Source organism: Procambarus clarkii, chromosome 16 (assembly GCF_040958095.1).
Source record: "Procambarus clarkii isolate CNS0578487 chromosome 16, FALCON_Pclarkii_2.0, whole genome shotgun sequence".
Classification (NCBI taxonomy): domain Eukaryota; kingdom Metazoa; phylum Arthropoda; class Malacostraca; order Decapoda; family Cambaridae; genus Procambarus; species Procambarus clarkii.
In genome coordinates, this window is record NC_091165.1 from 33467852 (window position 1) to 33492532 (window position 24681).

Genomic DNA, 24681 nt, shown 5'->3' on the forward strand with positions numbered 1-24681 from the left:
TACTTTTTTTCATCCTCATATCGGACATAGACAAGGACACAATCTATAGAACTGTATCATCCTTTGCAGATTGCACTAGGATTTTTATGAGAGCAGACAACATAGAGAACATGGCAAACCTCCAATCAGACGTAAATCAGGTCTTTCTATGGGCTACAGAAAAAATATAGTGTTTAACGAAGATAAGTTCCAGCTCATGCAGTATGGAAAAAATGAAAGTATAAAAACGGAAACCACGTACAGTACAAAACACAGTCAAATCATAACATAGAATGAAAAGACAATGTAAAGGATTTGGGTGTGCTCAAAGACCTTAGCTTCAAAGAACACAATAAAGTAGCCATCACAACTGCAAGAAAAATGACAGGTTGGATAACAAGAACCTTTCAAACTAGAGATGCTATACCGATGATGATACTTTTCAAGAAGCTAGTGCTGTCTAGAGTGGAATACTGCTGCACAACGACAGCCTCTTTCAAAGCTGGAAAAATTGCTGACCTGGAGAGCGTGCAGAGATCCTTTACAGCTAGAATCCACTCAGTAAAACATCTAAACTATTGGGACCGACTAAAGAGCCTAAATTTGTATTCTCTTGAGTGCAGCCAGAAGAGATACATAATAATTTATACATGGAAAATATTAGAGGGGCTGGTCCCAAACCTGCACATAGAAAAAAACATCACATGAGACCTGGAGGCATGGCAGGATGTGCAGAATACCCCCTGTTGAAAAACAGAGGTGCAACAGGTACTCTCAGAGAAAACTCTATCAACATCAGAGGCCCGAGACTGTTCAACACGCTTCCACTACATATAAGGGGCATTAACTGGCTGACCTCTCACAATGTTCAAGAGAGAACTGGATAAGTACCTCCAAAACATACCTGATTAACCAGGCTGTGATTCATACGTCAAGCTGCGAGCAGCCGCGTTAAATAGCCTGGTTGACTAGTCCAGCAACAAGGAGGACTGGTCGACGACCAAGCCGCGGGGAAACTAAGCCCCCGGAAACACTTCAAGGTAACTTCAAGGTAACATGGGTTCAGAACAGGGTGCTCTTGCCTCTCACAATACCTCAGCTTACAACTGCCCATATTTACGAATTTTTCAAGTTACAATGTAAATTTTGTTAGAAAATGCGACTCGACTAACGACCGTGTCTTCAATTAACGACCTTTGTTGATATGCGTTTGGGTCGACCGAGCGCGTGGTTCCTGGTGACATTGGCCAAACTGCCTCAGTTTACCAGAGCTGCCTGCTTAGTGACGATCACGCTTGTAAGGAATTCCATTTTTTTTTTTAACATAAATGAATTTTGCACTTCCTACTCAATCACCTGGACAACAACAAGTGATGTGACCCTGTAGGATACCAATGGAATCATCAAAGTTCTGCTGTAAATTCTTACCTCAGGAGAAAGAACATCTCTTGCCCCTTCTAAATCCATAGGGTTCTCTGTACAGCCATTTTCAGCTTCTCCGTCACTTGAGATATTCTCACAACTATCCCAATCCTCCTCATCTGGAATATTATGAGCTGCAAATGCATTCAGGTATAAAACATATAATTACATATTAATTTTGCACTAGTCAAACAATCTATATAAAAGTAAGAAAATTTGCAAAAAATAATTAAATAAAGAAGGAAATTTGTTATTTATATTTTCTTGAATTTTAACACCATACAGTATAAGGTAACTTTTGGTCTCACAAAAGTCATGAACAGTTTCTTTAATTTTTCATCATCTATGTAATTTTAAGTGATTCTGAATTTGGAAAGCACAGCATATGTTCCTCGTACAATGTCCTTTATGTGTTCCTTTGGTGACATTCTACTATCCAGAAATACCCCGAGATCTCTTTCTTTCTTAGCATTTTTAAATTCCTTTCCACATAATTAGTAGGTTGTGTGTAACCTATTTTCTATTCCACATTTCATAACATAGTATTAATTCACATAGAATTCCATTTACTACATGATACTCCGGGTTACCTGGTTGATGGGGTTCTGGGAGTTCTACTCCCCAAGCCCGGCCCGAGGCCAGGCTTGACTTGTGAGAGTTTGGTCCACTAGGCTGTTGCTTGGAGCGGCCCGCAGGCCCACATACCCACCACAGCCCGGTTAGTCCGGTACTCCTTGGAGGAAAAAATCTAGTAATTACCTAAGTGTAGTTACAGGATGAGAGCTATGCTCGTGGTGTCCCGTCTTCCCAGCACTCTTTGTCATATAACGCTTTGAAACTACTGACGGTCTTGGCCTCCACCACCTTCTCACTTAACTTGTTCCAACCGTCTACCACTCTATTTGAGAAGGTAAATTTTCTTATATTTCTTCGGCATCTGTGTTTAGCTAGTTTAAATCTATGACCTCTTGTTCTTGAAGTGCCAGGTTTCAGGAAATCTTCCCCGTCGATTTTATCAATTCCTGTTACTATTTTGTATGTAGTGATCATATCACCTCTTTTTCTTCTGTCTTCTAGTTTTGGCATGTTTAATGCTTCTAACCTCTCCTCGTAGCTCTTACCTTTCAGTTCTGGGAGCCACTTAGTAGCATGTCTTTGCACCTTTTCCAGTTTGTTGATGTGCTTCTTAAGATATGGGCACCACACAACAGCTGCATATTCTAGCTTTGGCTTAACAAAAGTCATGAACAATTTCTTTAGTATATCGCCATCCATGTATTTAAATGCAATTCTTGTTAGAAAGCATAGCATAGGCTCCTTGCACAATATTCTTTATGTCGTCCTCAGGTGATAGTTTTCTATCTAGAACCACCCCTAGATCTCTTTCTTTATCAGAATTCTTTAAAGATTTCTCACATAATATATAGGTTGTGTGGGTTCTATGTTCTCCTATTCCACATTCCATAACATGACATTTATTAACAATAAATTCCATTTGCCAAGTGGTGCTCCATCTACTTATTTTGTCCAGGTCTTCTTGAAGGGCATGACAATCATCTAAATTTCTTATCCTTCCTATTATCTTAGCATCCTCAGCAAACATGTTCATATAATTCTGTATACCAACTGGTAGATCATTTATGTACACAATAAACATCACTGGTGCAAGAACTGAACCCTATGGTACTCCACGCGTGACATTTCTCCATTCCGATACATTGCCTCTGATTACTGCCCTCATTTTTCTATCAGTCAGAAAATTTTTCATCCATGATAGAAGCTTACCTGTCTCCAATATTTTCCAGTTTCCAGAACAACCTCTTATGTGGAACTCTGTCGAAAGCCTTTTTTAGGTCCAGATAGATGCAGTCAACCCAACCATCTCTTTCCTGTAATATCTCTGTGGCTCGATCATAGAAACTGAGTAAATTCGATACACAGGATCTTCCAGATCGAAAACCATACTGTCTGTCTGATATTATATCATTTCTCTCTAGGTGTTCTACCCATTTAGTTTTGATTAGCTTTTCCAATACTTTCACTATTACACTTGTCAATGATACAGGTCTATAATTGATTTACCCTGCTGCCACTTTTGTAGATTGGAACTATGTTAGCCTGTTTCCACACGTCTGCTACGATTCCAGTACACAGGGATGCCTGAAAGATCAGGTGAAGTGGAATGCTGAGCTCAGATGCACATTCTCTCAGAACCCATGGTGAAACGCCATCTGGGCCAGCTGCTTTGTTCTTACCGAGCTCCTTGAGCATTTTTTCAACTTCGTCTATAGACACCTCTATGTGCTCTATGTTGTTCTCTGGAATTCTTATTGTATCTGGTTCCCTAAAGATTTCATTTTGTACAAACACACTTTGGAACTTTTCGTTTAGTGTTTCACACATTTCCTTTTCATCTTCCATGAATCTATTTCCCATTTTCAACCTCTGAATATTATCCTTTACCTGCAATTTGTTGTTTATGAATTTATAGAATAGACCTGGTTCTGTTTTACATTTGTCTGCAATCCCTTTTTCAAAATTTCTTTCTGCCTCTCTCCTCACTGCCGTGTAGTTGTTTCTCGCATCTTTGTATCGCTGGTATGTTTGGGGGTTCGGCCTCTTCCTGTATTGATTCCATTTTTGTGTCTTTTGATCTCTAGCCCTCTCGCAATTTCTATTGAACCAATCCTGTTTCCTAGTTCTGCATCTCTGTTTTGGTATAAATTTTTTTGTGCCTTTATCATATATTTCACAAAACTTGACATACATCTCATTCACTTCCTTGCCTAGCATCAAGTCTGTCCAATTATACTCACTAAAAAAATTTCTAAGGTCACCATAATGTCCTCTCCTGAAGTTTGGTTTTTCAACTGCTTCAACCTCCTTATTTTCTTCCAGCTTATAACGCATTGCATACTTTATTCCCAAAAAGACATGGTCACTTTTACCCAAGGGAGGAAGGTACTGAATGTCAAATATCTCTTCCTCCTTCCTGGTAAATATCAAATCTAGCATGGAGGGAACGTCCCCTTCCCTCATCCTCGTAGCTTGTTTAACATGTTGATACAAGAATGTTTCCAGGATGAGGTCTACAAATTTACAGGTCCAAAAATCTTCTGTTTTAGCTTCATATGCTTCCCAGTCTATGGATTTCAAGTTGAAGTCACCGACTATCAACAGTCGTGATCTATCGTTATCCGCTCTCGCTATAATCTCTCTCTCATTATTGTTATAAGACCTTCACGTTTACTATCTAGCTCCTCCTTTGACCATGTGCTGCTTGGCGGTGGACTATATGCATTTATTATCATTAGTTTATCATCCTCTTGGGAGATCTCTAGTGCTATTATGTCAACTTCTTGTGGATTGGCAGTCATTATTTCATTCACCTTTAGGTGTTCTTTTACCAGCACAGCAACGCCACCGCCTTTCCTAATTTTTCTGTCCCGTCTCCAAATTGAGTAGCCCCTTGGGAATATGACCTCATTTAAAATTACATCTTCAAGTTTTGTCTCCGTGAGTGCAACAATGTCTGGTGTCTGCAGCTGTATTACATCACTTAACTCCAGTATCTTCGATCTCACTCCATCTATGTTGGTGTATGCACTCTTCAGGAACTTGTTCCCCCTCTCCTTATTCTTCACTCCCCCTCTCTCTATTGATTTTGTTGGTTTGCCTTTATGTACCACTTTACTGGTTTGCCTACCCCTATCACTTTGTAGAAAAAAAGAATTTATTTCTTCTTCATTCCTGCTCTCATTTAAATGTTTTGCCTCGGCGAGGTTCAGTTTCAGCTTCTCTCTATCTTCTTTTTAAAGATCTCGTCTTAACGACCACCCTTTCCCATCCTCATCACTTTGCAATTTTCTAGAATTCCTTAGTACTTCTTCCATCTGTTTGACACCGTTTAGGGTGATCCTCAAAGGTCGATCTTTCCCTTTTACGTACCTGCCTATTCTCCTGTAGTCGCACACATTCTCTATGGTTGTAAGACCTTCCACGAGGCCAACAATTTTATCTACTACTTTTGCTTCTTCTACAGCTCTTTCTGACCTAGATGTTATCGCCTTTTCTTTGCAGCCAAAAATTAACAGGGACTTACTCCGATCAACTGTGTTTTGCACCAACTTCGGGTTAGATGCCAATTCTTTTCTCACTTCCAGCCTAATGTTTGTTTTATCTTGGTTGCTGCAGTGTTTGACTTCCTTTACTGCTTCTTCTATTTTTTCCTTCTCCTTGGCCACTTGTGCATAAGTGAGTTGCATATCTTTCTTGCACTGTTCTATTACCTGTGTAACTTCCTCCATCTGTGCTGATAAAAGCTGTTTCTGCTGTTGAATTTCCTTGCCTAACCTATTGTAGTCATTTATGTTTAAATTTACTTTAACTTCTTCCAAAGCTATTTTTAAGAGTTTATTTTCTTCTTCCATGGCTTTGCAATTTGTTTCCAATTAATTCTTATCCTTGCGCAAGTCTTTCACTAAACCCTCAAGACATAAAACTTTGCTATTCAAATGGTCATTACTTTCTTTCAATTTACTAATTATTTCTACATGAGAGTTCGCTATAGTATCTAAATTTACCAACTTGTTATGTAGACTACTAATATCAATGCTTTCTTCATTGAATCCCTCAAAATCAAGCTCTGTTTTGTTTTTCCCCTTGCCAGTGGCTATCTTGAAATGTTCTTCTCTGCACTGTAAACACTAGGGCAACTTTTTCTCATCCGATTTTTCACTTCCCTTAGCACTTTCCTGTTATCTCACTTATTTTTCAAGAGCACTATACCTTTATGTTCTCTGGGACACCACTCACTACCATCAACCTGTACTACAATACTTAGGATTGTTGAAATATGCTGGAGCTCCTCTGCTGCAAGTGTTGACCTTAGGGGTGTCACCTTTTCAACCATTACCCAATAAAACCCTTACCCAAGATGTAATTACCTAAGTGTAATTACCTAAGTGTAGTTACAGGATGAGAGCTACGCTCGTGGTGTCCCGTCTTCCCAGCACTCTTTGTCATATAACGCTTTGAAACTACTGACGGTCTTGGCCTCCATCACCTTCTCACCTAACTTGTTCCAACCGTCTACCACTCTATTTGCGAAGGTGAATTTTCTTATATTTCTTCGGCATCTGTGTTTAGCTAGTTTAAATCTATGACCTCTTGTTCTTGAAGTGCCAGGTCTCAGGAAATCTTCCCTGTCGATTTTATCAATTCCTGTTACTATTTTGTATGTAGTGATCATATCACCTCTTTTCTTCTGTCTTCTAGTTTTGGCATGTTTAATGCTTCTAACCTCTCCTCGTAGCTCTTACCCTTCAGTTCTGGGAGCCACTTTGTAGCATGTCTTTGCACCTTTTCCAGTTTGTTGATGTGCTTCTTAAGATATGGGCACCACACAACAGCTGCATATTCTAGCTTTGGCCTAACAAGTCATGAACAATTTCTATAGTATATTGCCATCCATGTATTTAAAAGCAATTCTGAAGTTAGAAAGTGTGGCATAGGCTCCTCGCACAATATTCTTTATATGGTCCTCAGGTGATAGTTGTTTTAACCCCAGTACTGCTCGGCTTTTATTGTGACATTCTGGCAGTGCTCCGAAGTTGAAATGCGAAAAAAAAAAAAAAAAAACAGCGATGAATGTAATGAAACGCCATTTTCTGGGTGTGCCCCGGAGGCTCCCTGGAGCTTATCGGGCTAATGTATGTTATGTTAGACCGGGACATTAGCTAAGGAGTTCAGACCTACCAGGGACCAGCGCCAGAACCTGGCCCCTTCAGAGAGGTTTCAGGGAGCAATGGCCCTGGAAGGCCCCATATGGTTGGGGGTTTTCCTTATCTGCCATCGACCGGGGTTAGGCACCCAGAAAGGAAGGCGTAACAAAACAAACCCCACATGGTAAGAAACTACAACAAAAAACGAACAGAGAGGTAGAAAACTCCCTACAATCCCAAGGAAACAAGCAAACAAGCAAAAATCACACTTTACTGCCGCGCCGATCGTCCGCGCAGCCCTCCCCGCCCCGGGAGGGGAAGGGGGAAGCCCTGGACCTACCGCGCCGGCTGCCAAGCTCCAGTTCGGAAGCTAAGCTTCAACCAACGCGAAAAAACCGCCGACCGGTGGGAGGGAGGGTTTCCAGGGAGCCTCCGGGGCTCACCCAGAAAATGGCGTTTCATTACATTCAACGCTGGTTTTCTGTGGGGAGCCCCTACGGCTCCCTGGAGCTTCATACCCAAAGAGAAGGAAAAGAAAGGGCTAACCCGGGAGGCGGCCGCCACAAACTCTGCAATGCAAAGCCAAGACAACCGGCCACAAACCTGCGACCCAAGGCAACAAGAACGCCCAAGAACAGACACAGGAATCGTAGCAGACGGGTGGAAACAGGCTAACATAGTTCCAATCTACAAAAGTGGCAGCAGGGAAGACCCCCTCAATTATAGACCTGTATCATTGACAAGTGTAATAGTGAAAGTATTGGAAAAACTAATCAAAACTAAATGGGTAGAACACCTAGAGAGAAATGATATAATATCAGACAGACAGTATGGTTTTCGATCTGGAAGATCCTGTGTATCGAATTTACTCAGTTTCTATGATCGAGCCACAGAGATATTACAGGAAAGAGATGGTTGGGTTGACTGCATCTATCTGGACCTAAAAAAGGCTTTTGACAGAGTTCCACATAAGAGGTTGTTCTGGAAACTGGAAAATATTGGAGGGGTGACAGGTATGCTTCTATCATGGATGAAAAATTTTCTGACTGATAGAAAAATGAGGGCAGTAATCAGAGGCAATGTATCAGAATGGAGAAATGTCACAAGTGGAGTACCACAGGGTTCAGTTCTTGCACCAGTGATGTGTATTGTGTACATAAATGATCTACCAGTTGGTATACAGAATTATATGAACATGTTTGCTGATGATGCTAAGATAATAGGAAGGATAAGAAATTTAGATGACTGTCATGCCCTTCAAAAAGACCTGGACAAAATAAGTATATGGAGCACCACTTGGCAAATGGAATTTAATGTTAATAAATGTCATGTTATGGAATGTGGAATAGGAGAACATAGACCCCACACAACCTATATATTATGTGAGAAATCTTTAAAGAATTCTGATAAAGAAAGAGATCTAGGAGTGGTTCTAGATAGAAAACTATCACCTGAGGACCACATAAAGAATATTGTGCAAGGAGCCTATGCTATGCTTTCTAACTTCAGAATTGCATTTAAATACATGGATGGCGATATACTAAAGAAATTGTTCATGACTTTTGTTAGGCCAAAGCTAGAATATGCAGCTGTTGTGTGGTGCCCATATCTTAAGAAGCACATCAACAAACTGGAAAAGGTGCAAAGACATGCTACTAAGTGGCTCCCAGAACTGAAGGGCAAGAGCTACGAGGAGAGGTTAGAAGCATTAAATATGCCAAAACTAGAAGACAGAAGAAAAAGAGGTGATATGATCACTACATACAAAATAGTAACAGGAATTGATAAAATCGACAGGGAAGACTTCCTGAGACCTGGAATTTCAAGAACAAGAGGTCATAGATTTAAACTAGCTAAACACAGATGCCGAAGAAATATAAGAAAATTCACCTTCGCAAATAGAGTGGTAGACGGTTGGAACAAGTTAAGTGAGAAGGTGGTGGAGGCCAAGACCGTCAGTAGTTTCAAAGCGTTATATGACAAAGAGTGCTGGGAAGACGGGACACCACGAGCGTAGCTCTCATCCTGTAACTACACTTAGGTAATTACACTTAGGTAATTACACATATGGATGGGCGGCCAAAAACCTGTGCGACCCACAAATCCCTGCGCCCGAAATGAGCCCGAGACGTCACCAACACAGCAGCAAAAGCTGCAAACGTCTGAACAGCACGGGCGCAAAGACAGACCGCAGGCTGGAAGAAGGAAAAAACTGCGGACGACCTGGGAGACCCGAGCCCTGAAAACAGGGAACGAAGGAACCGGATCAACCACAGCGCATCCCCAGACACGGTACGCCGGCAACAGCAAAAAGCACAACCGGACAACACAGGACGCACCCCCCGGCCAAACCAATCAAGCACCAATACCCCAAGAACCCCTCCGGAAAGCAGCCGTCACGACCGGCGCCAGGACAGAGAAAGGCTGCACACCTATAAAGCTACCACCAGTACCAAAGAGCAGGAAAATGAACCGAAGGGGCTACCACAAACTGAGGGGAAGATAAGAAGGCACCCTGAACAAGGACCAGGATGGCTCAGGCGACGCATGAGCAGGCCGGAGGGGAAACAAAACACGAGAAAACGTAAGAAACGTCATACTGTCTCCAAGACGAAGTTCGCAGGTGGGACACCGTCAACAAAGCCACCTGAACACCATAGAGATGGTGATACCCGCGTCAAAATACCAGACACGAAGAGCCAAGGAGAAGGCCGAACCAGTCACGGACAGGACCGATTCGGCCTGCTGAAAGAGGCGAAGCCTCAGGAAAAACGCCCCGGGTACGGACACCTATCAAGCAGCGTCTGAAAAGAAGGCCGGGCTGGCCACCATGGAACCATAAGGACTGTTCTCGTGGGAATGGGCTGCAACCAAGCCAGAAACAACAGCTGGACCGGGAGAAGAGGAACAGGTACCCCCACCTCGACCAGTCCTGCCGAAAGCCTCCACCATGAAGTCCTTGCAGGTGGGAAGGGCGCCACAAAATGGGCGACGCCTAGACCACGCCGACCCGAAGACGTCCATGGCCAGGAGTCCATATGCCCGACAGAGCCAACAAAACGAATCAGCGACGACTGGCCAACCCACGAAGAGGAATGAACCGAGACAGCTGTCCGCCAGGACGCAAGACACACCCCGGACACAAACCACACGGTTAGCCAAACCCCTGTGGTTCCGGCAAGAACCACCAGAGAACAGTCCAAACAGAGCCGAATGGTAGAGTACCTAGTGACCCAAACCCTCCGAAGCGCAAACCAGACAGCCATGAACACCCGAACCGTGCTGTGAGCCCGACGGACAGACAGACTCCATCAACCTCGGCCGACCTGGTGAGCACTGGTCACAAAGCCCCAGCCGAGAGACGACCCGTCCGTGAATACATCGAGCGAAGGCTCGGGGAGGTGCCAAGGCACGGAACCCCGAAAACCCCAAAGAGGAAGCTGGTGACGCAGCACCAACAAAAGATCCCCGGTGGAACCCAAGGAATGCAAGAGGCGGAAGGGGAGTCTCCGCAGGAACCAACCGACGCCGTAGCCAAACCCGACTCCGCGGGCAGACAAGCACGCCGAAGTGCAGACTCCCGCACAACCGCCCAAGCAACCGCTGAGCAACCCGGGACCCCCTCCTGAACAGCAAAGGCGGGACCACAGCCGCAGTAACACTTCTGGAGGGAAGACAATGAGGGGCCCAAGAGCCTTAAACAAGGCCCAGGTCCGAACCCGGGACGGAAACAGATGGAAAAACCTCCAGATCACCAGGAAACCAAACCTGGCGATCTGGAAAGAACCATCCCCTGGCGAGCAGACAAGCGGACTGACTGGGAGCCCACACCAGCCAGTCGTCGAGGTAGGCCAGACACTGAATCTCAGACTCAGACAGGGCACTAAGATCCGGTAAAGATGCAAAGAGTATACGAAGTGCCCATTACAAAATAGGGAAAGCAATAAAAACAGCAAACCTGAAGCCCCACCACCAAACCTGAAGCCTCACCACCAACCGTGCTAGCCCCAGAAAAACTGGAGAGGAACGTGCCAAGAAGTGACCTGGAGGTCCAGGGCCACCATCCATGCACCCGGCCCCAACAGAATCCGAACAGGAGACAACAGTCCCCCAAGGAGGGCAGAGGATCCAGGGCGCAGACTGAAGAAGTCCAGAATGATGGGGCGGATCGACCACGCCCCACGCACCCATGAAGAGGAAATGACGAAGCGCAGGGGAAGAAGCCCACCCCGCCAGCTCTGAACCCCCCCCAAGGGGGAGAAGCCGTCCTCCGACGCCAGCAGAGGCCGGAAGACAACCCAAAGCGCCCACCAACAGCGGGACCATGCGAGAGGCAACAGAGCAAGCAGCTCCCCCAGCGCCCAGTCAACAGAGAAGGGAACAGAACCCCTTCTGAAAGAAAAGTACACTACCTAAGTCATGAGGAGAGACTACGGGAATGAAACCACACTTCGCTGGAAGATGAAGTGAGGGGAGACCTGATCTCCACATTCAAGATACCCAAGGGAATCGACAGGGTTGATAAGGACAGGCTATGTAACACAAGGGGCACACGCACTAGGGGACACAGGTGGAAACTGAGTACCCAAAAGAGCCACAGATACATTTTTTTTTTTTTTTTTTTTTAGTGCCAGAATGGTAACGGGAAAGCACTAGGAAGTAATGTGGTGACTCCACACATAAGTAACGAGGCTGACCCCCATACAATGTCACATGTAGACATGATAGAGGCCAAGAGGCACAGGAACCTATACACCTGTTGATAGATGGTTGAGAGGCAGGACCAAGGAGCCAGAGCTCAACCCCCGCAAGCACAACTAGGTGAGGACATATATTGTAAAAGTACAAGTCGCCGACTAGTGGGCAGAGAGCACTACGCCGGCCAGGCAAAGAAGGCACAAAACTGCATCAAAAGGCCCACCTCGACAGCAAAACCGCAAAGTCTCAGCACAACCACAACATGTGCCAAGACCCAAAAGACCAGTCTGCAAGCCAGGAAGACCCCGGAACCCCAGAAGGCAGAACCGGGTCACACGAGGAAACAAAGTCCCTTGAACCCACAAAAGGGGGCCCAAGAGGAAGAAACCTCCAGAACGAAACCAAGGAACCCAAAGGAACCCAGAATCGAACCAGGGGGAGCCCAAACCACCACATTTGCCGGCGGAGAACACCACTGAAAGGCAAAGCACAGCCCCCACCAGAACCCCCTGGGAAAACGGTCCCAACAGACCGAAAACCGAGGGACAAGGTGTGGGAGCAAGCATACCAGCCAGGGGCACTGAGCCTAAACCCATAGGCTCAGACCCAAAATCAACACCCAAACGTTCCCAGAGGAACAGGCAACGGCAAGAAAACACCAGAAAAACAAAGAAACAACAACAGGAGAACAAAAACCCTGAAAAAAAAATTGAAAACTCACCCGAGACGCTCGCTCGCACACCCAGACGCATGTAAGCAAAACCGCAACGCCGCCCTGGTAGCCACGCCGGGAAACCGGCAGACGAAAATGGCCGCCAGCAGGGGCTGTGACTGACGCTAAATACACAAAAACACGCCAGCAAATGTGGGAAGCTAGCAGACTGGATGGGCGAAAAACGTCGCCCAACAGCAGAAAAACCCCGGAAGGGGCAAAACCGCCCCAGAACTGCTAGCAGGCAACCCCCACAGCCCCGGGAACCAACAACAGAGGCCCCGGGGCAGAGCCGTCCTCCAAGTCCTCCGCCCTTAAAGAAAAGCAAGAGTCCATGGGAAAGGCAACAAGAAAGGGCCGCTGGTAAGACCCAGAAGCCTTGGCAGGAGGCACAGGCTCAAACCTCCGTCCCCAACCCGAACGGGGCAGCCCCCGAAAACCGCCCGAGTCTCTGCCGCAACTAAACCCCGCCCCTACCCCGAAACCCGCAGACGGTCCGGAGCCGGGAACATGGAGGGAAAGGGGCGAGCAGCACCTAACCAAACGGGGCGGCCACGGGGCATTCGAGTGGGAACCAACCTAGCATGTTGCAGCAACCTAACCTAGCTTGCAACACGGATGCCACCTGTACTCTGAACAGTAATAACATCAGGAGAGTACTGGAGAACAAGCAGAGAATCACTCGCAAGACTCCGGGTCAAGGTGTCAGTGACCCAACAGGCAGCATGACGGAGGTAAAAATGGCGACTGTCACCCGGAGACAAGGGAACAGCAACCAACGATCCCGTACAAGACGGGTTGGAACCCGGAAGACACATTCAATGGTCCCCCGAGCCCAGACGAGTTTCCAGGGCCCGTAGGGTAACAACTACGGGAAGCCCGGGCAAGGTGTTGCTAACCGGTTAAGAAACCCAAACATAACAAGAGGGTAGATTATAGCACTGAAAACCCCTGAGACGTGTACAATCACGGGGGCCTAGCAGAGGGCCGCCAAACACTACCAGTGGAACTATAACCACCTTAGGCAGACCCCCACCAGGCATGAAAAATTAAAAACAAAAGAAAAACCCCGCAAAAGTACACTGTCTCCAGAGGCAACAGAAACCGGCCGCCGCTTAGGTGGCAGGCTGCGCAACACCTTGACGTCCTAATCAGCACAATACCAATCCCTACCCAGGGCCAAACAAGGGCCCCAAGCCCCAGCTGGCCCCAAGGGCGAGGCAAATGCCAAGCAGCAAGAACCTCTACGGGAATGGTTCCTGAACGCCCCAGGGAAGATAACCCTGTTACGCAAGGGCAGTACTCAGAGGGCGCTTAGGGAAGTCAGCCACTAAGCACATGCAGCCCCGGCACTGATGAAGTACTCCTGGCCACCGCACAACACAACACACAGCAGTGAACACCACACAAGGCAAACACCGCCTAGGAAACTGAGGCCAGAGAAGCGTCAATCCCGGTTGACATTAGCGAACGAACTGGAGCTTGGCAGCCGGCGCGGTAGGTCCGGGGCTCCCCCCTTCCCCTCCCGGGGCGGGGAGGGCTGCGCGGACGATCGGCGCGGCAGTAAAGTGTGATGTTTGCTTGTTTGCTAGTTTCCTTGGGATTGTAGGGAGTTTTCTACCTCTCTGTTCGGTTTTTGTTGTAGTTTCTTACCATGTGGGGTTTGTTTTGTTACGCCTACCTTTCTGGGTGCCTAACCCTGGTCGATGGCAGATAAGGAAAACCCCCAACCATATGGGGTTTTCCAGGGCCACTGCTCCCTGAAACCTCTCTGAAGGGGCCAGGTTCTGGCGCTGGTCCCTGGTAGGTCTGAACTCCTTAGCTAATGTCCCGGTCTAACATAATATACATTAGCCCGATAAGCTCCAGGGAGCCGTAGGGGCTCCCCACAGAAAAACAGGGTTGAATGTAATGAAATGCCATTTTCTGGGTTAGATTCGGAGGCTCCCCAGAGCTATCCAGTCTGATATTGCTAATACAGTGGAACCTCGGTTCTCGTAGGCCCCGGTTATTGTAATTTTAGGTACTGTGTCCCCTCACTTGAACGAACTATATGGGGCGAAGCCGATTCGTTCCGGTGAGGAATTCATTCCATCTGTACGGCCCTAACAACCCTCTTAAAAAAATTTATAATCAATTACAATAAGTCCTTGCTAATGCTGGGTGTTGCTCACATCCGGTAACCCCACCCCCATTGACACCACCAAACTTCAGACACCATCCCCTACCACTGACACTACCAGATCTCTCTGACACCATCCCCCACCACTGACATCACCAGACGTCTCTGACACCATCCTCCCACCACTGACACCACCAGACGTCTCTGACACCATCCTCCCACCACTGACACCACCAGATGTCTCTGGCACCATCCCCCCATCACTGACACCACCAGACTTCTCTGACACCATCCTCCCACCACTGACACCACCAGACGTCTCTGACACCATCCTCCCACCACTGACACCACCAGATGTCTCTGACACCATCCCCCCATCACTGACACCACCAGACTTCTCTGACACCATCCTCCCACCACTGACACCACCAGACGTCTCTGACACCATCCTCCCACCACTGACACCACCAGACGTCTCTGACACCATCCCCCCATCACTGACACCACCAGACTTCTCTGACACCATAACCCACCACTGACACCATCTGCCACCACCAGACTTCTCTGACCCATCCCCAACCACCAGACTTCTCTGCCACCATCCCCCACCACTGACACCACCCTCCACCACTGACACCACTATTTATAATGAATTCTTCATTTTGACTATGGAATATAAAAAGCGATGTGTTAACAATTGAAATGGTGGTAAAATTTTCTCGAGTTTAGTATGGGCTGTATTGAGGCAGCAGCAGGGAGCCACGTGGGCCAGCAGTCAGCTGATCACTCAGGCCAGACTTTGAGGCATCTCACCAAGCCCGACACTTCCTAAAAATGTTGACAGCGTAGAGGCTAGCTGCCTCCTTACCCCATCTAATACATCCCCTCACCACTGGCACCACCAATTATTATGAATTCTTCATTTTGAATATGGAGTATGATGCTGTTAGAGGAATGGAGGGAGGGAGGGATCCAGGAACCCCCCCCCTGCCATGACTCCAGGAGCGACACCGTTCCTGGAGACATCTCGTATTCCGAAAACTCATAATCCGAAGCTAATTTCCCCATAAGAAATTATGGGAAATGAATTAATCCATTCCTGACTACTCAAAAACCTCACTTCAAACTAAATTTTATACCTAATTCATCTAAATAAACCTACAAAACTATGTTCAAGTTATTACTTACCCTTGCTGATGACTGCTGTTGGTGTATGGAAGATGGTAAGGAGGAGGGAGGAGGAGAGGTGTTACTGTTTGGAAGGGGAGTCCCCTTCCATTATAACATCAGGCAGTGAGGACTTCACTGGTATGCACACTCTGGCACATTTTGCCTGCATACCACTAAGACTTGCTTGTCTTACTAAGACTGTCTTAAGACACTTGTTTTTCCCTACATTTTAACACTTGTCTGTAGTAAGACATCACATTGTTATTTAAAAGGTCAATGCAACGACCTGCTACATCTTTATCTGCGCGAGTTTTTTCAACAAAACTTTGCAGTTCTTCCCATACTTCACACATTTTCTTAATCAAGAAGGGACATCCTCTACTGCCTCTACTCACAGCTATTTTCTTAGGTTGAACCTTACTAATGGCTTTCTTGAGACCCATGGCGAGATATATAATAACAACTTTTATGCTCAAATGGCCAAAAAACCAGCGTTGAATGTAATGAAATGCCATTTTCTAGGTGAGCCCCTGAGGCTCCCCGGAGCTATCCATGGCTGATATGGATACCCTAACTACAGTGGTACCTCGGAATGCGAGTGTCCCTGTATGCGAGTTTTTCGGAAGACGAGCAGGATTTCCTCAAAAAATATGTCTCAGAAGGCGAGGGTTACCTCGGGACGCGAGTTTGTTGATACGCGTACAGGCCGACCTAGCACGTGGTGGTTCGGTGATCGTCGCCCCTCTGCCCCGCCGCCCCTCAGTTTACCATTGTCTCGCGCTCAGTGACTACCCCCACATCAATTGTTCTCGCGGATTTTCAGTGTTTTGTTGGATTTTTGGTGATTTGTCTATACAATTTGTTATTATATATCTCACCATGGGTCCCAAGAAAGCCAGTGATAAGGATAAAGGCCAGAAAGCTCATGTGAGGATGACAATAGAGGAGAAACAAGAGATCATTCGGAAGCATGAGAACGGTACACGTGTTGTTGAACTTTGTAGGCAGTACAACAAAGCCACATCAACAATATGCACTATACTTAAGAAGAAAAATGAGATTATGGGTGCTAAAGTGGCAAAAGGAGTAAGAACAATAACGAAACAAAGACCACAAATACTTGAAGAAGTGGAAAAGTTGTTATTAATTTGGATACACGACAAGGAGTTAAGGGGTGATAGTGTTTCGGAGGCCATTATTTGTGAGAAAGCCAGGGTGTTGCACGAAGACCTTCTAAAGAATACCCCTGCAACGAGTGATGCAGATACGAAAGAGTTTAAGGCAAGCAGGGGCTGGTTTGAAAAATTTAGAAAGAGAAGTGGTATCCATAGTGTTACAAGGCATGGGGAGGCAGCCAGCTCAGACAAACCAGCCGCTGGACGATTTATTGACGAGTTTAAAGAGTTTGTAGAGGCTGAGGGATACCTACCGCAACAAGTGTTTAATTGTGACGAAACAGGACTGTTTTGGAAAAGAATGCCTAAGAGGACATACATTACCAAGGAGGAAAAATCCTTGCCTGGACACAAGCCTATGAAAGATAGGTTTAAGCTTGTGCTGTGTTCAAATGCGAGTGGCGATTTGAAAATTAAACCCTTGCTAGTGTATCATTCTAAAAATCCAAGGGTTTTCAAACAGTATAAAGTGCAGAAAACCCATTTGTGTGTGATGTGGAAGTCTAATAAAAAAGCATGGGTGACTAGGCTTATTTTTTCGGAGTGGGTGAATGAAGTGGTGTGCCCTGCCATAGAAAAATATCTGCAGGAGAAACATTTGCCACTCAAAGCCGTGCTTCTCCTCGACAATGCTCCTGCTCATCCTCCAGGCTTGGAAGATGATTTGTTGCCCAGATACAATAAATTCCTCACAGTTAAATTCCTTCCTCCTAACACCACTCCTCTAATTCAGCCTATGGACCAGAAAATCATAGCGAATTTTAAGAAACTTTATGAAAGGGCACTTTTCCGGAAATGTTTTGAAGTGACTGAAGCCACAAACCTCACCCTCAAAGAGTTCTGGAAACAGCATTTTAACATTTGTAGTGCTTTAAAACTCGTTGACAAAGCCTGACAAGAAGTGACTCAAAGAACCCTGATCTCTGGCTGGAGAAAATTGTGGCCTGAATGTGTGAGAGAACTAGACTTTGAGGGTTTGAGCCTATAAATGATGCGCGTATTGTTGAGGAAATTGTTAGTCTAGGCCAGCAAATGGGCTTGGAATTGGATGGTGATGATGTGGAGGAGTTGGTGGAAGAACACAACGAAGAACTGACCACCGAAGAACTCCTAGCCCTTCAACAGGAACAGCAAGCCAACGCAGCAGCGGATGATTCTGCAGTGGAGGAGGAGGTGGCAGCAGGAGCAGCGAATGTCCCTTCTGCAGTAATTAAGAAGGTGTGTCAGATGTGGGAAGAGATTCAAACAATTGTTGAAAAGACTCACCCAGAGAAAGCTGTAGTAGGCCGTTGTCTTAATCTTTTCAATGACAATGTGATGCCTTACTACAGAGACAGCTTGCGAAGAAGGGAAAAGCAAGCTTCCATGGACAGATTTGTGGTGAGGAAATCGAGCAGTGAGCCTCAACCAGGACCTAGTGGCACTCAGGTAAAACGTCCCAGGGAGAGCACACCAGAAAGGTCCTCACTGCCTGATGTGATAATGGAAGGGACTCCCCTTCCAAACAGTAACTCCTCTCCTCCTCCCCCCTCCTCACCATCTTCCATACGCCTACAGCACTCGACAGCAAGGTAAGTAATAACTGGAACATAGTTTTGTAGGTTTATTTAGATGAATTAGGTATAAAAATTTAGTTTGATGTGGGGTTTTTGGGGTAGTCAGGAACGGATTAATTCATTTCCCTTTATTTCTTATGGGGAAATTAGCTTCGGAATGCGAGTTTTCGGAATACGAGGCGTCTCCAGGAACCAATTAACACTTTCCGGCTCCAGGCGAATGTAAAAAAAACAACCGTAAGTGCTCCCGGCGTTTTGCCGCGTAAGCGTAAAAACAAAAATGTGTATACTCTTTTTACTCTCATGACCTTAGTTCTCGAGCTACGTATTTCATTTTGGTACCAACGTGTTCGCAATAAAATTCTCTAGAAGAACATCAGTAAAAAAAGTCACGAAACGTATAGGGATACCAGCACCAAATAAATAACTACGAAGATGACTCGAAGTGAGCGCCCAACAGCAACAAAATGTTTTTACTCTTGGGATTGTTATCACCTCCACACTTGTCCTACAGCGTTAATTTTGGTATCAATGGACTCGCAATGAAATTTCCAACACGGTGATATGAATATAAGCGTAGAATAATGATTGCGGCCCGCCCGCAAGAGTGTGGGAAGTGGTGAAATTGTTACCCGGTGACGGGACGACGCACGGCGCTTTGAAAGTTTATACTTATTTCATTTTCATGACATTATTATTCTATGTACGTCATTCATTTTTGTGTCAATGTGTTCGCAATAGAATGTTCTATGAGCCCGTAGGTAAAAAAGATCAACAAAGCGTAAGATAGAATAGCGCCAAATATAAAACAACGCTGGAACATATCAGTGAGAGTCAAACACACACGAAATGTTTTTACTTTTGTTATGTTTGTGAACCTTTCATGAACTTATTGTACCATGCAGCCTATTGGTGAGAAAGAGAGCCTCATGGCGCGCAGTTTGAAACAAACCCAAAGTAAATCGGATAAAAATTGAATTTTATACAAATATTTTAAAAGAGGACATAAGTTTATGTCCACATAGCGGAAGCGGGTAGGCGAAACAGGACGCCGGGAGGCGTCCTCATCCGCAGAAAGTGTTAAACTCTTAAACTGAGGTATGCCTGTATTTTGCATCAGTCGATGTGGGTGGAGTTCTAGGCCTACCGGGGACCATGAGCCAGAACCTGGCCCCCTCAGAGAGGCACAGGGAGCAATGGCCCATAGAATTGCACATGTGATTTGGAGCATTCTATATCTGCCATCGACCGGGACAGGCACCCAGAAAGGTAAGCGCTGCAAAACAAACCCCTATTCTGGTTGACAACAAAAATCGACAAACGAGTGGACAGAACTCCCCAAGAAAAACGAACTAACAAGCATGACGTCACACGAGCCGCTCCGCATGTCTTCACAGCTCCCCGCTCCCCGGAAGGGGGAAGGGGGAGCCCCAGACCCCCGCGCCGGCGATTCCCGCCCCAGTTCTGAGGCTGGATATCAAAACCGCAAAAAAAACAAAAATGCCGACCGGAGGGCGGGAGGGTGCTGGGGAGCCTCTGGGACTCACCCAGAAAATGGCGTTTCATTACATTCAACGCTGGTTTTCTGGGGGGAGCCCCTACGGCTCCCCGGAGCTACTTCACCAAAGACTACCTAAGAAAACAAGGGGACATACCCGGGAGGCGGTCAGTGCACCACTCCTCAACACCAAGTCGAGACAACAACCCAAGGACCCCTCCGGAAAGCAGCAGGCACATCTTTCGCCAGAAAAAGGGAGACGGTTGCAGACGAAGAAACCTATGGCCATGACAATAGGAGCCAAAAACCACTGCACCTGAGAAGAGCATGAAGCTCTGCCACACGACCCCCAGAGGCCAATGCAACAGAAAAAAAAGAGCCATAGCAAAGCAAACCTGAACCGAAGGAGCCACAACAAACCAAGGAGCAGAAAAACTGGAGAGCACCCTGTCCAAAGACCAGGATGGCACAGGCAGTACATGAGCAGGCCGGAGGTGAAACAACGCACGACAGCCTGCGAAACTGCACAGAAGGAACGTTGATACCGAAAGTTAGCAGCAGAAACCAAGGTGCCAGACCCAGGAACGGCCCCAAGCACCCCTCCATCCTCCGTAAGCCAATCCTATGACAGCCCCAGGAGGAAAAAGAAACGCAGGACCAAAACCAAAATGCCACAAGCGTGCAATTCCACCGCCACAAGTGCAGCCGACAGGGAAGGAACCCGCACAAGGAGCCGCCCCGCACCAACATCCCGCAGAAGGACAGGAGCGAAAAGACACTCATTAAGATGAGCAAAATCGCCCCCAGGAAAACAAGCAGCGCCGAGACAGCGCGAAGAGAAGAGATATGAACAAAAGAACAAGAAGGCCAAACACCCAGAAGCTGCCTGGAATAGGACCCACAAGCCCTAGAAAGGACCGGAGGGAAGCCCCACCGAACGACGACAGACGGACCATAAAACGGGAAGGAGCAAAACCGTCCCGAACCTTCGAGAACAAAAAGAAGCAAACACAAAGGACGAAGGCACAAAAACCCCGTCGCACCCGAGATGGGGACACAGAGCTAAGAACACATACAGTTCAGCCACAGTGGTGTCCTTCCATCAAGTCATACATGAAGCAGGTAATAAGCCACCGGTAATAAGTTGCAGTTGCAATGCACACCTGTTGGTCTCGTCAACAAGATGTTGCATGAGTGGCTCATCAAAATAAGCCATAAAATATTCACTTTCACTCATAACTTCACCTGTATATGGGAAAGTGGGTGCAACACCAACACCAACATCAGTATCATCAAGTTGTGGTTTGTGTGGTTACCTTGACATGCATCCAGGGCTTAGCATCCCGGCGTACAAAAATTATCAGAGTCCTCCCTCGCATATTCACCCATGCTCCTTGTACTGGCACCACCACCACTGGTATAGTAACACCACCATGGAAGCCACTAACACTGTTCATCTATGCTGCTTGTATCAGAAGCAGCATCACTGAACCTAGAAAACGATTCATCTATAGTATCACCTATTTGAATATTATTTATTATTTTAGTATTTATAATATTTAGAATATTATTGAAGTATTTAAAGATTTGTCTTCAAATATTGGAGATGACACAGGTAGTGATAATAATGGCCAGGGCGATGACTTGGGAGGCTGCAGCACGCCTGGCATTCACCCTGTACTGGATACGCTCACTGTATCGTCCTCATCTGTGCCGTATAACTTGTATCTGACAATTGTGTTAGGTCTATATCATACCTTGCTTCATTAATATCACTACCCTAATATAACAATAAGATAGTTAATAAGAAGCTATTAATATGAAGCTCCCCACAATAAGAATAAGAAGCTATCACTTCTTCAAACAATAAGGTCTGAATTTCACTTTCAGAGAGCGATCTTTTGACATCATGTCTAACAGGGGAGTGGGAGAAGGAAGCGCGTGCGCAAGTCATGGTTGCTCATTCAAAACTGAGCCTACCCACAGCCCTGGGGCATGCTAGGAATTTTCTTTCAAGATGACTCCCGTTCACTGGAGGTCTCAGGCTTCCATTTCGTACGCAATCTACCGTTATCTTGAGATGATTTGATTGAGATGATTTCGGGGTTTAGTGTCCCCGCGGCCCGGTCCTCGACCAGGCCTCCCACCCCCAGGAAGCAGCCAGTAGCAGCTGTCTAACTCCCAGGTACTTATTTACTGCTAGGTAACAGGGGCATCAGGGTGTAATTACCTAAGTGTAATTACTTAAGTGTAGTTACAGGATGAGAGCTACGCTCGTGGTGTCCCGTCTTCCCAGCACTCTTTGTCATATAACGCTTTGAAACTACTGACGGTCTTGGCCTCCACTACCTTCTCACCTAACTTGTTCCAACCGTCTACCACTCTGTTTGCGAAAGTGAATTTTCTTATATTTCTTCGGCATTTGTGTTTAGCTAATTTAAATCTATGACCTCTTGTTCTTAAAGTTCCAGGTCTCAGGAAATCTTCCCTGTCGATTTTATCAATTCCTGTGAAAGAAACATTTTGCCCATTTGTCTCCGCCTCCACCGCGGATCGAACCCGGAACCTCAGGACTATGAATCCGAAGCGCTGTTCACCCAGCTGTCAGGCGCCCAATTTTAACGTAACGTAACATAACCCAATTTTAAAATAAAACCATATTTATCATCATTTCTTAGGAACTGCATGAAACTTGGACTTGAGTTCTTTGCCTTGTTGGCATAATTATGTAATAACAATACTGCTCATGACTCATATGAGAAAACATGTGTGGGAATATGAACCAGTCTAGACAACTTAGGAAAATTTTTCAAGAATGTTTTATTGGATAGTGCCAAGTTAATACCGTGCGTGCATTTTGAATCTTAAGATATCCTAACATCGCTTATGGGTCAGGTAGCGCACCTCCATACCCTGTGTTTTGTTGGATGGCACAGTGCAGAGATTAAACCATGCAATGGTGTGTTTTGATTCACCAATCTTTCTGGGTGCCATTCCTAGGTGATGGCAAAGATGATAACCTTTAAATGTAAAGTGATCATAGGCCATTGCTTCCTTCCCTGTGCCTCTCTGAGGGGACCAGGTTCTGGCTCTTGGTCCCGGTAGGAATAAAGAACTTCATGACTGATGTCACTAATTAGTATGACAATAACTTTGATAGCTTTAGGGAGCCGATGGGGCTTCTACCAGAAAACATGAATCCGAAGGATTGGCAACCAGGGAATATAACCCTGGCATCAAGAGCTACTGAATTGGTCATACTAGAAAATAAAAATATTAAGTAGTGTTCACCATTTTAGTTTAAATTTTAGAAGCAGCCCAATTCACAATTTGACCATCCTTTACAGACCAAGGGTAAAACTTAGGTGTGAAACTAACAAGTAATTTATACAAAGTATAACAAGAATTATTTGAATAGTACTAACTGTAAGTACAATAAACTCAATACTTACCTTCTGGACAGCAAATATTCGACAAAATTTCTAATGCCAGCTGTTGAGCTAAGATAAGATGCTCAAGATCTTGTGGGGTTATGGATGGTTTAGAGCCAGCAGTAGACATAGGGTCACCTGCGTATCGATTCACTAGTGAGAGTGTGTCTGTCTCAAGCACTGTAGACAATATCTTCAAAACCAGCTGAAAGTTGTTGCCGCTAGTTGTACAATAGTTGATGTTCAACAGGACACCTGCAAAAATACCAAAATAAAGCTGTAACAAAATTTGAGTATTGTTAATAATCTTATATCCGGTAGTTAACAAAAATTATAAAAACTCAGCATTGAATGGGAGGAGGTAGCTCGAGGTCGGCCTGTGACACAGCCCTTGGTTCTATTGTAGATATGACAACCCCCCCCCCCCCCCCTACCCATGAGGACCTGGAGGGAGGCAGGGTGTCAGAAACCCACCGGGGCTCACTCAGAAATTGCCATTTCATTACAATCAACTCTTGGTTTTCTGGGGGCAGCCACTTGTGGCTCTCTTGAACCTTGAGCTTTGGCTCTTATACCTTGTGGCACTTACAGAGAAGGAAATACAGGGCACTTACCAAGGAGAAGGAAGCACCGCAGGATCAAGATGAGGAAGAGACACCGGGCCATGAGACAAGACCCAAACCCGCACAAGGGGTGCCAGGGCCCTGAAACATTGACAAACTACTGGGCCGCCAGAACCCCGTTCGACCTCCAAAAACCCCGCACCCGAATATCAGCCCAGAACATGTAAGTGAACTCAGCTGAGAGAGTGGCATACTTCTGAACATCATGGATGTAAGGGTAGGCTGGGGGATTTAATAACATTGCAGAAGATTTGAGAAATAGGAGCCTTGGAACAGGGAACCAAGATGACTGGATTGACCCACAAAGCATCCACAGAAGTAAGATCTGAGGCACGAAGGTAGTAGCCAAGAGCCACCCCCGGCCCCACAAGCTAGCACGCACCGCACCCAACCCGTGTAAATGCAAGAAACTAATGGTATCTGAGTCACTCCTGGTGAGGACCATCAGAAGCGAGGAGGGCCTCTACGGGAACAACTCCCAAACAGTACAGGGACAAGAACCCTGAAAAGCCAGGGCAGCACTAGGAAGCATATCGAGAAGAAAACCCTGTACACATGCGGCTCCAAGCACT

General features: G+C 46.0%; 1 protein-coding gene across 4 annotated transcripts in view; it reads right to left on the reverse strand.

Annotated features, from left to right (window-relative positions):
• Nucleotides 1–24681, reverse strand: part of LOC123760113 (HEAT repeat-containing protein 3) — a 237276-nt gene that overhangs the window by 120421 nt on the left and 92174 nt on the right. For 2 of the 4 annotated variants that reach the window (XM_069325425.1, XM_045745597.2), the window contains exons 5-6: nucleotides 23508–23741; nucleotides 1408–1520 (exon numbers count right to left, since the gene is read on the reverse strand). In XM_069325425.1, the coding sequence (XP_069181526.1) occupies nucleotides 1408–1520; nucleotides 23508–23741 (347 nt within the window). Of the gene's footprint in view, nucleotides 1–1407; nucleotides 1536–23507; nucleotides 23742–24681 lie in introns of all 4 variants that reach the window. The other 2 variants (XM_045745599.2, XM_045745596.2) reach the window with 1 other exon arrangement.